Genomic DNA, 14,357 nt, shown 5'->3' on the forward strand with positions numbered 1-14,357 from the left:
TGGCTGAGATCACATGTGTGTGTTAAGTTTGTGGTGTGTGAGGTGTTGGTGCCAGGTTAAATAAAGTAGTTAGATGCATGCAAAGAAGTGATCAGCATAACAGAACTAACATTAACTTTCAAATAACATATTACCAAATATCACAACAACACAAGTCAAACTTATAAACATCACATGAAATAGAAATAGGATTAAACAGTCCTTTGCTTAGCCTAGCTTAATAATAGAGCCCAGTTGTGTTACCCGTCCATGAAAAAGAGGGAAAGGTCCTTTTTGGATGTGCTGTTCGAAGTCCAGTGAAGTGGTCTTGTTGATTTGTGGATCCTGTTGTGCATCTGCTGGTCAGACCTTGTGTCGTGGCCAGTTGTGCTGGAGTTCTTAGGCAGGCTCTCGCGTCGCTGCCCTTGGAAGGTTTTAGCAGTCTGCTCCAGGCAGGCCTGCTGGAAGTTGAGGAGCTTGTGGATGGAGGAAGTCTCCCTGGCTGGGAGAGCAGGGCCAGACCCAATCCTCCAGGAGCAGTCAGCAGGGGAAGAGGCCGAAGAGAGAAGAGGACTAGCAGAGGGGAAACTCGGCTTATATTGGCCTGGTGACCTCATGGGTCATGGGGCACACAGTGACCAATAGTGGTTGAGAGTTGTCTCCAGGAGCAGTTTTACCACCTATGTGTGAAGATGAAGCACCCTGGGAGACTGAGTTCTGGAAGCTCTCCTTTGTCTCCAGAACAAAGGAGACATGTGGTCAGGCTTTTGACTACACATGTAGGCCCAACTATGGTTCACAGATACCAGGTCCCAACAGCACCAAGTTAGAGGCATCAGAGGTGATGCTCAGCCCTAATCAGCATGTACTTAAAGTAAAGGTGAATAGCCAATTTCAGAATAATATATGACAGGACCTAATTAGAATAACTCTTGAGGGAACTAGCTTGGAGGAGGTTGATGCCAAGGAGACTGTACAGATGAGGTTCAGTCAGGGCAAAAGAACTAGAAGGCCCAACTTCAAGGTTTGGCCTTCAGAGGTGCCAGACCCTAGTGGTCCTCAGGGGGATGTGTTCTAAAGAGAGGGGAAGGAGAGGCATTCTGTAAGAGGAAGTTCCTTGTTTACTTGTTTTGTAGTGGTAGTTTTTTTGTACATTTTCTATTTATTACCAAACCATCAGTTTTGGAATGTGTTGCATTGTATTTCATAAGTGGTGCGCGTAAATTTTGTGCTGCAAGTGGAAAAAATTAGTCTGGAGCCCTGACGTTGTAGTCGCTATAAGTTGTCTAATAATGGGGGAAAATGTGAATAATTGTGTTGCAGGACAATATAAGGTGTGCCCCAAAACATTTTCAGTAAGGGGCTTAGTATTACCTTTAATTGAAAATGCCAAAGGTCTTCTTCCATTCCCCTGTGTGCTGCACAAGGATTTCATCAAAGGCTCGATGTCCAAGCAGTCCCAAATGACTTGATGGACAGGCAGTAAAGCTGTGTGTTAAAGGAGAAGTTTTTTTTTTTCAACCTGGTCCTTATTTCCAGCATATGGTATGTAGATCTACTCACCCATAAAGGTTTGGAGTAACTTGGATACCTTCGGACGCTTTTCGATCCACACGCAATCAGCGTATATCCATACAACGCAAGGGACTGGGGCATCCACAATACAGACTCTAAATAACGCATTCTCTGCCGCGAAACTCTTTATTTACTATGAATTGCCAGCACTAGTCCCCTATGAGTCCAAGTTGCTTTGTTTACATCCCGGGCTTTTCACTGGGGTGCCATTTTGAAAAACGGTTCAGACATGCTTCCATCAGTCGTACCATCAGCTGTTCAAAAAATGTGTGCTTACAATTTCTCTCTGGATTGCAAGTGCCAAATATTCTAATATTTCATTTTGTAATTGTGTCCACATCCAGTTGCATATTCTGTCAAACGACTTGCATGCCCCCTCCACTCATGAAGGAACTGAACTTCGACCGGTCGAGGCAGATGACCGCTCACATTGAGCCTGGTTCTAGAGGTTTCTCCCTGTTAATGAGGGAGTTTTTCTCTCCACAGTCGCCAAAGTGCTGCTCATTGTGAGAACTGTTGGGTTTCTTCATATTAATCCGATTTTAAGGTCTTGAACTTCTATGTAAAGTGCCTTGAGATAATGTATATTATTAATTGGCATTATACAAATAAAATTGAATTGAATTGAATTTAGCTTTCCTTCAACAGGGTGGAACCCCTTCTCCCTTGTCTTGCAGCAAACAAAGCAAAATGCATTCTTTATGCAACACATAATGCAGCCACTGCCACTTCAAGAACCAGCCAGGCTATAAATGACCATTCAAATATGTCTGTCCCAAATCTGCTTTTGGCTGACATCACTTCTTGAATCCAGCAGTTGGAGATGCAGAGCTTGGGCTCCTGAGCTGCTACAGCCACGAAAGACCTCGTGGTGGACGAAGTTTCAGCAGGTGTAGTAGACCCACCGGTACAGCAACTGGACACCGCGTCCTTCTGTTTGGCTGCTGGTTTGGTTGCTTTTGCGGGTTTGGAAGTGAAAAAATCCAATATGCTTTTCTGCGGCATTAGCTCCCGCTGTTGCTGCATCTCTCTCAAGTCTAACTTGCTGGCCCTGCCTTGACCTAATGCGATGATGTTGTCACATTCAGATCGGAGATCTGCAGGTGTGCTGATCTAGCCAAGGAAGAAAGGCGCCCACTGCACACATACACACACAGTCACAGAGCTGGGATGAGACAGACAGACACAGAAGGGGGGAAGAGGGCAGCCCAACGCAGACTATAACATTTACACATTGCAGTAGTTTCAATGTAATCAAGAAATGGCAACAAAGATTAAAGACACTCATGATTATTTTGTGTATGTACATTTGACCCTCAGCTCCCACAGTGGCCCCCAGTGGACTTGCAGGAGGAGGAGGAGACCACAATGAACTCATTGTTACCTGGACGGTGAGTGGATTGCACATGTGCATTACAGCATAATAAAGTTCATCGCAGTTCTTTTCAGCTTCTAATCTAAATTTTCAATAAGCACAACTGTTCATTGTCAAGTGTTATTATGTGTGGGGTGGCTCTGGCTGAGGGGTAGAGCGGTTGTCCTTCCTAGTCTTCCCATTTCAATGCCGAAGTGTCCTTGGGCAAGATGCTGAATTGCCCCATAGAACAAAAAAGTGCTGCTAATAGATGCTTTGTATGAATGTGTGTGTGAATGAGTGAATGGCAAACTGTACTGTAAAGCACTATGAGTGCTCATCAAGACTACAAAAGTGCTATATAAATACATACCATTTACCATTTTACCATGTGTACCTATTGGTAGACACCACTGGATTTTCAAAATAAAAAAAAAAACAGATAGTTACAGGATGTTACCAGGAAACCTGAACGGAGCTGGATTTTTTAAAATAAAATCCCTCTGTGTGTGTTTCTCTCTCTCTCTTAAACCAGCCAGTCTGTCTCTCTCTCTCAAACTGAAACAGTCTCTGTGGAACCGGCCGCAAGCACTAGGCACACATTCAAAATTTCTCTGGGAATTTTCAAGTTTGTTTACACTAACCAAATTTGAAGCGTAAATTATTATTCTGTAGGAGGTTAATTAAAGTAGAATGGCTACAAATAGCAAAAACGAAGGAAAATGTTACATTATAATCGCCAGCTTTCTGTTCAATTTTCCTATCATGGACAATGTGTAAAGGGTCCTCAAACCATATTTTAGCTGGATGTGGTCAACCTGCTTGGAGGAGTATGTCACATTATAAAATTATTTCATTTCTTGTTGCCAGTAGGGGCACTATGTCTGAATCTTAGCATATAGATGTTTACAAGAAGGCACTCTTATCAAACATGTAAAGTTTAGTGCAGACTGGATATTGTCCACTGAAGTTTCAATAACTTCACTTGAAATTTAAAGCCACACACTAGACACACCCTCTGACAAAAAACATACAAAGGGTACTTTTTTAAATCAAGGTGTTTAGATTGTACTGACCGAATTTGAAGTTGATCTGATTAAATGATCTCTTCTTCTAGTTCCAGTCAGCACTTTTGCTACAGCATTTTTAGTCAAGTGGAGGCTTTTCAAGATTTACTGGGACATCCTGATAATAAAGAATTACAATAATCCAGTCTGGATGTAACAAATGCAAGGACAGGATTTTTCTAATTTTCCTGATATTGTGCAGGTGAAAGAAGGCTGTCCTAGAGACTTGTTCAGAGTAGAGCTGGGGGCCAAGCTAGCACCATTCAAGGTGACTATCTGGTCACACAATGTATTGCTGCGGTGTTTAGGGTCAAGTAAAACGACCTCAGTTTTGTCTGAATTTAGAAGTAAGAAGTTTTGGGTCATCCATGCCAAGATGTTCTTGAGACATTCCTGAAGTTGATTAGAAGTGATTAGATTCATCATGCTTCATAGAAATGTACAGCTGGGTGTCATCTGCGTAACAATTGAAGTGTTAGTTGTGCTCTCTGATGATGTTGCCTAAAGGGAGCATGTAATCCATCCAAGTAGAGAACCTTGTGGAACTCCATAAGTAACTTAAGTGACATGGAGGAGTCATTGTTAACATTAACAAATTCAAATCTATCTTATACAACTTAAACCAGCCCAATGCTGTTCCTTTAATCCCTACATGTTGTTCCAGTCTCTATAACAGAATCTTATGATCGATGGTGTTAAATGTGGCTCTAAGATCCAGCGGGACAAGTATCGAGACAAGTCCATTATCTGATGCCACGAAAAGGTCATTAGTAAGTTAACAATGGTGTTAAGACATATTAATCTGATTTAGTGTGGAACTGTCAATTAGGGGAAAAACCTCCTTAAAAAGTCTAGTTGTGACAGAGTCTAATAGACAAGTTGTTGGTTTAGAGGAAGACACAAGTGAAGTCAGCTCATTTAATCTGTTACTATAGTATGTTTTAAGGTTTCTGTACTGGACAATGGATTTGTGTTATTCATGGAGAAGAGGTGGTGATTTTCTTTCCTGATATTTTAACAAATTTAATTTAGAGGTTTCTGAAAAAGTTTTAGGAATAGATGGATTAGTAGAGCTATGACTCTCTGTCAGCCTGGTTACTAAGGTAAACGACCGTGAATTAGCCAGCGAGTGAGAGGGAGAGCTATATGAGTGTGAAAAATAGTGTTACAAAGAGTGTAACTGTGGCTTGAAATTAGCAGAAGTGGAAAAGATAATAGCAGAATTAGGAGAGATGGGAAAGAGCAGAAGTTGGTACACAAACAACAGCTAGACCTGAAGTCATCAATACGCTCACGGCAGGCCACCTAATAAGCAATTCAATACTAGAAAGCAGAAAAATTATTCCTTGAATTTTAAATCTTTTGTGGGGACAGAGAGAAGGAGAGAGAGTCCTCAGTGCATGTATGTGCTGTGTAATGATTTTATTAATGATATCAACACCAGATTATAATGATAATAACGATAATAATAATAAGAGGAATTTTCTCTTCAATCCCTCCAGCCTATGGCCAGAGAGTACCAGAACGGGGACAGCTTTGGCTACATCCTGGCATTTAGGAAGAAAGACGCATTATCATGGACAGTGATGCGTATTCCTCATGTGGAGTCATCCCGCTATGTTTACTACAATGAAAGCCTGACACCATACAGTCCCTTTGAGGTGAAGATCAAAGCTTATAACCGCAGAGGAGAAGGTCCATTCAGCCAGATTGCAGTGGTGCACTCTGCAGAGGAAGGTAAGGTAAACCATTCCAATCAAGATTCATGTTGCAACTACACTTAATACATACACTCTGTTAACCTTTGCTTTACAAAACAAACATATTCATATCACTGCTGTTATAATGATGACTGTTAATAAATTGAACATGAAGTATAGTATAGGTATTATTAAACATTTACAACAAAATCCAGTCTTCAATATCTGACATAATCATACAGTAGATATATTAGGTATTTTTATCAGTAATTAAACACATTTCTAGGAAGACAACACATCAGACCGACACAGATTACAAACTGAAACACAGACTGATTTCCATCATGGTAGCAATATTCATAGAATCACTTCCTCTGTAGCAATTTAAATGAAAGTAAAGTTTACAATCTACAAAGTAAATGCATAGCGTTGCTCTATAATTCAGCTTGATGAATTACACATATTTTGTTTTGAAAGGTTGTGAACTTGGGTCTGAAGATTGTGTATTCTGTGAATAAGATCTGTCCAGACCAAGCTCCTTAATCCTATATTATATATTATTACTGTTTTCTTGTTTTATTGGTGGGTGTTTTTTGTAAAGAAATCACCGGATTTGCCGCAGTTCCACTTGAAGTCACTATGTCTTTGCTGGTCAGCTCCCAGCAAAAGTAACTCAGTGACAGCAGGTGTACCTGAGACGGTGCAGAGGGTCGTCCAATCACATTAGATTAAAAAATGTTTTTCAGTACCTAATTGCTGTTAATAAAAGGACAGTGCCCCACACCAGAAAATAAATGTATTTAGACAGAAACCAAATCCAACTAAATACAATTTGAAAACAACTTATATTGAATGCTCACATATGCTTACTGTCTATCAGGTGCATTGCGTGAGCAAACTATTATTATATAATTAAACTATGTTAAACATTTTTATATAGGCTTTATTGTCTCAGGATGTTGATGGGGGCAGTGCCCAAGCGCCTCAGCGCCCCTTATTAACCAGGCACCACTGGAGTTGACACTGACAGTAATAGAGTTGAACACCTGCAATTTGATGGAATTTGTATTATTACTCAAAACTAATTTATTCAGGTTTTTTAAATTAAAAAAGGTTTATTTGGGAGACACAAAATGTACCCTGTATTTGAGCACTACCCAGCTAAATAAATGGTCTACCTGCAGTATTTAATATAACCACCAGAGAGCACCACAACCTTTAATAGCCTCTCCACAGATAGTCAGTTTGTACCTCTCTTAGTAAATATTACATTGCATGTTGCATATTCTGACCCCTTGGCCTCTGATTTGTTCCACATAGAGCCAACAGTGGGACCATCAAACATTAATGCTTCAGCACTGACCGCCTTTGACATCCAGGTTTCATGGGAGCCTGTCCAGCAGATTAGTGCCAATGGCATCCTCAGAGGATACGAGGTAAAGTAAAAGATGTTTTACCAACAACACATTGTAGCAAATGTAAAATGTAACCTGCATGTATAAATCATGTACAGCCCACCTATTCTACCAATACATTTTATTTGTATATAATATAATGAGATATAAGAAGACAGACACTAATATTGGCATATATTGTGTTCTGCTCAGATACGGTACTGGCGACAGCATGAAAGGGAAGCGGCAGCAGACCGGGTAAGGACAGCAGGATTGGAAACGACAGCCAGAGTATCTGGACTTCGACCCAGCACTCGATACCACATCACAGTACTGGCATACAACAGTGCTGGTACCGGGCCACCCTCGCCACGCACCACCGTCACCACCAGGAAACCACGTACGGCTGTAGCATTCACACACATCGAACGTTTATTAGGAACAGAGAAACTGAAACTGCAAACACATTACGCTTGAGCACAGAGGTGCTAAAAAAATCCTGATTTGGTTTGTGTTAATTTTTAGTTATTTATTTGTGTAAAGCTGCTGACATTGAAAGTGTAAGACCCCACCTATCTATCTTTCATGAGTTTGAAAAACTGTGAGACTTCTGTCATACCTACCCCGCATGGTGTGGTTCAAACAAACTCTACTGCATTTCTCATTTTGCTGACTTTATTTTGGCTGGTGTGATAATTATGCTCATTAAGGTTATTTGGTAACATAGGATGCTAGAATGTGATCACAGGGTGCTGTCATGCTAATCACAGAGCAGCAAAGACAATATAGCACATACTGGGCTAAATAAAATGTTACAATGTAAGAATATGATAAATACTGTAAATAACTGTTGGTGGTGAGACATTTGTGCTGACTTAAGCCAAAGCATGAGACTGCTATAAACACTGCAAATCTTCCAGCGTTTCTCATGTGTGTGGGTATATTTGGAAATCAATCTACCCACAATTTTAAACAAGAAAGCACACTAACCAAAGGCTATCTTTCTGAACGATGCTACCCAGTCACCCTGAATAGATGCTCAAGTCCTACTGGTACTGCCTTGGCAGGATTGGCATCAGTGCTGTCATTATTTAACTTCCAATGGAAAACACACACCTATCCTCTGATCCCATGAGTAATACAGCTAGGTAAAATGACCAATGTAGTCCACTTCTCATTCACCCCTCCTCCTGGAAGAAATGGATTATCCTGCTTAGTTGCAGAAGCCAGTGGGTCTTCTCAGTACCTATAGGAATGACAAAAGTTACTTTGTACCTCCTTTGCCTGCGTCTCCAAATGAATTCAACAGTAGGATTGGAGCAGCAGCATGTTACTCAAAGATAAGTATAACTTCTCGACGAAACAGTGCTGTACATAGATGCACTCTATGAACATGTGTGAGTGGGTGAACGGCAAAAAAACTGTACTCTAAAGAGCTTTGAGTGGTCATCAAGACAAGAAAAGCACTATATAAGTCCATTTACCAAGCACCATATTTAGTCGGTCAGTGATTTGGGTGTGAAGTTTGGGAATGTTGAGATTCCACTCTTGAAAAGTGTGAATGGATTTAAGTACCACCTGCAGTGTTTTATAGTCTCTGCAAAGTGTGTTGTGTTTGTTATCATCAGTATCAGTATAATCGGCAATAACCCTGAAATGTAGGAACATTATAATGCATTTAAATGTGCCATGTGTCATTTGTAAAATATGTCTTCTTATTCAAAATGTTTCCGTACATTTGTTCTTAGGTTAAATTCGTAAAAACTGGGCAAATCAGATTGAGCAAATACTCCTTACTTCTCCTCATAGAAAAGTATTGACCTGCTTGACATGCTGAATGCCACCAGCAAATCAGCACTATTTACAGTCTAATAAGAGGTTACGCCTCTTGCCCCATACATCAGTATTCATGAAAATGTCATCAGAGTGTACAATGAACCTTTTGGAGATTGAAGCCTTGCTTTAAGAGATTCTGAAAAGAAAGTCTTGTCAGCTTGCTGCTGGCAGTGTGAAGGCACACCCACCTTACCGACAAAACACCAATTGTGTGCTCTACCACAGTAAAAGTGGACATGCGACACTCATTGTACGGATGCTCCTACTACTGTTAACTATGTGGTCATGAGCCAGTGAGTTTAAGCTTTACATTAATTTATTGAAGGAGACTTTGAATTTTAGGTAAATTATTTAAGATTAGCTGGCAGGGTGACAATTAATAATGTATAAGTCAAGTCAGTCATCTTCATGCACACACACAAGATGCAACAACATTTAGCAGAAACATGACATATTCATTTGAATTTCATTTGAATAATGTCAACATAATTCTTAGTTGTAATTTATCCAAACTAATGAAAGTCACTTGTGAAAAAAAGGATTTGACTAGCAGCTAACTAATGTCACGTGACTTCTACCATAAAAATTCCACAAAGAAAATTCAAAATATGAGAAGATTGTGAATTGTGCAAGTTCTCATAAAATATAAATTTGTGTACACTTAAGTGTTTCTGCAAATTGTTCTTCAATTTTCTTTTCACTCTCTTTCTCTCTGCATTATTTCCCTATATATTTCCTACTGTTACTTATTTTATTTTAACTTTTTAAAACATGTCTTTGTCCAGCTCCTAATCGTCCTCCCGGCAACATTTCATGGAAGGCAGATGACTCATGGGTAATGGTGCGGTGGGACCATGTGACGGCCATGCACAACGAGTCAGCTGTGCTGGGCTACAAAGTGAGTGACAAAAGTCTGTGTATTTGTGTCTTTCTACACATATTGCATTAGAGGTACTGTACTCAGGGTTCTTTCATAAAGGATTGCTTTAGAAGAGAGTTGATTAATAAGCAATTTCTCAATGAACTTTTTCTATGAGTAATTGGATTTAATGTAAACTTTATTTTCTGCCAAAGTTTTGTTTAGTGCAAGTAAGGTAATGAGTATATACTTGTGTGTGTTCTTGTCTGCGTTATCCAAGCTGTTAGTGTATGTTTCTAGACTACTGTAAGTCAAATCAAATCAAACCACATCCACATAGTCCTGTAGAGGCTAGTTGGAGTTGAGCTTTACTTGGTCTTGACAATGTGAGACTTGACTTATTTGTGCGCTCCATAAAGATTTAACATCAGACTTGAGAGCAAAACATTGAATTCTGACAGTTTGTATAGCTCTGGGAACAAAACAGGGGATAAGACAATGCAAGCTTGTTTGGCACTGCACACCTTATACCATTAGGTTACAGTATATGCCCTGAAGGACCTGGTGTCAACAGTATAAAACCATGACAAAGATTGTGTCATTTTTATATCTTGCATTACGTAAGAGACTTAAAAGAATAAACTTTGGCTTGCAGCATTCATATGATGGCTTGTGACTTGGCCAAACTACTGAATATGTCCTTTTGTGTGTTATTATGGACATATACAACCACTCAGTATAAACTGCATGAACCTAGCTGTGAAGATAATGTCTTTATCATGTTCTGAGGCTAGATTACAATTACAGGTTAGTGGCTTTGATTTATACTGACACTTTTAATCTCCTTTTATGTGAGATATGAGAAGCAGTAAAAATACTGCGGAACAAAATCAAAGATCATGTTTATGGGCCTTGAATCTGCTTATGCATGAAGAAAAGAGTACCATCAGAAGATAAGGGCTGTAACAACAGTCCTTTGATTTCAACCTGTGTGTGTGTGTGTGTGTGTATGTGTGTGTGTGTGTGTGTGTGTGTGTGTGTGTGTGTGTGTGTGTGTGTGTGTGTGTGTGTGTGTGTGTGTGTGTGTGCACACATGCGGCGTGTGTGTGTATGTGTTGTAATCTCAGGTCCTGTACAAACATGAGGGCCAGACAGCGCTGAAAGTTCTCGACAAAGCAAAATCATCAGTGAGTCTGCCGCTACCAAAAGACAATGGTTATGTTGTGCTGGAGATTCGGTCCTGGGGAGAGGGCGGGGATGGGCCAGCACATGAGATCATTGTGTCCAGAGACTCAGGTGAGAAACTAAGAAACACACTCCAGAGCCTTCTTTGGATGTTTTATAATAATATCCTGAAAGTGACAGAATCATTGTTGTGGAAAAATAACTGGCAGAGGTTAAATTAGATGGCCTTTAGAGGTTGGTTTGACAAAAATGTATCTGCACTACACAGTCTTTAAAACTACAGCCACAGTCCCAAGATCAAATGTCTCTACATCACTTAGTGCTCCTCAGTGTAGGCTGATTTATACTTAACATTCAGTGGTTTTATATAGAACCAGCTTCTAAGATTTGAGTGTACATACAAACACACTCACCCACTCTCTCTCTCTCACACGCACACACACACACATAATCTTCTCTTACAATTTTAATGATATACACTTGGGGCTTGCTTAGTGTCCCCTGCATTTTGGACCAACTGGAGAATTTTTACCGATTTCCTGGGGCATCCTGATAATAAGGAATTACAATCTAATCTAGAGGTAACAAATGCGTGGACTAGTTTTTTAGCATCCTTCTGAGACAGGATGTTTCTAATTTTGTTAATATGACAATGACATGTCCTGGTCAAACATAACTCCAAGGTTCCTCACAGTGGAGCTGGGGGCCAAGCTGACACCATCCAACGTAACTATCTGTTCAGACAGTGATTCTCTAAGATGTTAAGGGCCAATTACAACAACCTCAGTTTTGTCTAAATTCAGAAGTAAGAAGTTTTGGGTCATCCAGGCCTTGATGTTCTTGAGACATTCCTGAAGTTGAACTAAGTGATTAGATTCATCATGCTTCATAGAAATGTACAGCTGGGTGTCATCTGCGTAACAATGGTAGTGTATGTGGTGCTTTCTCATGATGTTGCCTAAGGGGAGCATGTATAAGGTGAAGAGTATCGGTCCAAGGACAGAACCTTGTGGAACTCCATGATTAACTTGCATGTGCATGGAGGGGTCATTGTTGACGTTAACAAATTGAAATCTATCTGATAAATATGATTTGAACCAGTGTAGTGCTGTTCCTTTAATTCCTATATGTTGTTCTAGTCTCTGTAACAGGATCTTATGATGTATTGTGTGAAATGCTGCACTAAGATCCAACAGGACGAGGACAGAGACAAGTCCCTCATCTGAAGCCAGAAAAAGGTCATTAGTGACTTTCAATAGTGCTGTTTCTGTGCTGTGATGGATTCTAAATCCTGAATGAAATTTGTCCAGCAAACCGTAACTATCTAAGTAATCACACAGCTGGTTAGCAACAGCTTTCTCTAAGATTTTTGAAATGAAGGGAAGGTTTGATATGGGTCTATAATTTGCTAAAACCTCTGGATCAAGTGTAGGCTTTTTCAGCAGAGGTTTAATAACAGCTACCTTAAAAGCTTGTGGTACATAGCCGGTTAACAAAGACATGTTAATCTGATTTAATATGGAACTGTCAATCAGGGGGAACATTTCCTTAAAAAGTCCAGTTGGGACAGAGTCTAATTGACAAGTTGTTGGTTTACATGATGAAACTAATGAGGTCAGTTCAGGAAGGTCAATAGAATAAAATTGGTTCAAATATCATATTATATATGATATATTATATATATTATATTATGATCAATATCATAATCAACATTCTTTGCTTTATCTCTGAATGGCCATAATGCTTTGTCTCATCTGTGTGTTTGAACCTTATTGTGTACCTATTAACAGTGTGAGATGCTGACTCTCAAAACTATGGATATTTCGATTTACCTAATCTCTCGTTCGCTTTCTCTCTCTCTCTCTCTCTCTCTCTCTCTCTATGTCTCTCTGTTTCATAGGAACTGGTATGATGGTACAGAATGAGGCCTTCTCCGTACTTTCCAGTCCTCTTAGCCTCCTCACAGGCGTGGTTTTCCTCACTCTTTCGTCTTTGTCAGGCCTATAATCTCACCCTATCATTGGACTTTTTATTTTTAATGGCTTCAAACTAAAGGCCTTCTGTGTCCCAGCCTGTGTTTTGGGTTGGGGTGCCTTCTTGCAGTTGGGGGAAGGTTGTAACACTGCAGGTATTAGAAGAATGGGGAGTAATGTGGGGATTAATTTTTTGTAATAAAAACAAAGAGGGTCCTTTTGTTTAACAAAAAACTCCCAAATGGGTTACTGGGAGAAAGGGAAGCAAAGCAGCCCTGTCTGATGTTGTGTACCAGTGTCAATAAAAATCATTTTAACCATCACATTTGACCCCAGTCATTTACAATTGAATGGGGCCAAAGTTTAAGATAAAAATATGCAAAAGTCATTTCTTTGAAATGGCTCTGAGCATCCAAAGGCTTTCCAAAAGGAAGTTGCAGATTTCTTCATGTAGTCATCCATTCCAAGCACAGTTCGTTCTCCAAAAACAGTCTAGTTGAGTAGTTTTTTTAGGAATATATTATGTACATATAGTTAACATTTTGCAAGCAACTTTAGGTTTTGTGTCTCCTGAGAGTGGACATTTTCCACCTGAGTCTGCATTTTAGCTCATTTCCCACATGTGCAACTTTTAACAGGAGAAAGTTGGACTTTTCCAGGCTTTGTGCAAGCTTTATACACAGCCAGGAAAGAAAACAAATTAAGTATAGTTCCCAAATGTCAAACGAAGCCACTGATATATTTCTGTTAACTCACTAGAAAAACAGCACCTAAATATCACAATACATTTTAGTGAAGACATGTTAAGTAAAACAATTTCAAAAATTATTTTAAATTCTAGTGATGGTTCCCGCTACATAGACTTATGTTTTAAAGCCTACAATTTCTGTTCTACAGTATTACTCTTGCTTATATTTGTGACAGCTATGTGAATGTCTGGCTGTCATTTCTCTGCAAACACACCGTTAAGTATCTACCCAACTGAACATGTTGTGGTCCCTGCTAGTGTTGTTGCTCAGCCTGTGTACACAAACTACTAACCATATATTGAAGTGATGATATAAAACAATGTCTGTGTGTTTGTTTGTTTGTGTTTTTGCCTCACCGGTAATCATTAGCAAACTGCAGGGCTGGTCCAAATGAATTTTTTCTATGTATTCATCCTTTTTGGAGAAATGAAACTACATTTGTTGTGCCTACATAGTTTTAGATGACAATGTGATAATGCTTCTATTCAGTATTTATTTGGTTCATTGCAGCTGCTTTTTACTGATAGGTTGATCTGAAATATCCAGGGCAGCAAGAATGAGTCACTGAAAGAAGTTAAACAGGTACGAAAGTTTTCATATCATCAGTACAGTGTTATAAATCATTAACATCTATGAACTCTTATTCAACATGTCTGCTTTACTACTGTTAAAAGGAAGGACGTGAC

General features: G+C 39.6%; 1 protein-coding gene across 2 annotated transcripts in view; it reads left to right on the forward strand.

Annotated features, from left to right (window-relative positions):
- The window catches only part of cntn2 (contactin 2), a 37,590-nt gene extending 24,345 nt beyond the window's left edge, over positions 1 to 13,245 (forward strand). The window contains exons 18-25 of one of the 2 annotated variants that reach the window (XR_011239228.1): positions 2,875 to 2,945; positions 5,478 to 5,712; positions 6,996 to 7,111; positions 7,283 to 7,469; positions 9,691 to 9,803; positions 10,892 to 11,060; positions 12,089 to 12,187; positions 12,850 to 13,245. Coding sequence is in view for 1 of the 2 variants with exons in the window: in XM_020104320.2 (XP_019959879.1) it covers positions 2,875 to 2,945; positions 5,478 to 5,712; positions 6,996 to 7,111; positions 7,283 to 7,469; positions 9,691 to 9,803; positions 10,892 to 11,060; positions 12,850 to 12,956 (998 nt within the window). In the remaining variant the exon portion in view is untranslated. The remainder of the gene's footprint in view (positions 1 to 2,874; positions 2,946 to 5,477; positions 5,713 to 6,995; positions 7,112 to 7,282; positions 7,470 to 9,690; positions 9,804 to 10,891; positions 11,061 to 12,088; positions 12,188 to 12,849) is intronic. The other variant, XM_020104320.2, reaches the window with a different exon arrangement.
- The last annotated feature ends 1,112 nt before the right edge of the window (positions 13,246 to 14,357 follow it).

This window comes from Paralichthys olivaceus, chromosome 2 (genome assembly GCF_024713975.1).
Source record: "Paralichthys olivaceus isolate ysfri-2021 chromosome 2, ASM2471397v2, whole genome shotgun sequence".
In the NCBI taxonomy this organism is placed as follows: domain Eukaryota; kingdom Metazoa; phylum Chordata; class Actinopteri; order Pleuronectiformes; family Paralichthyidae; genus Paralichthys; species Paralichthys olivaceus.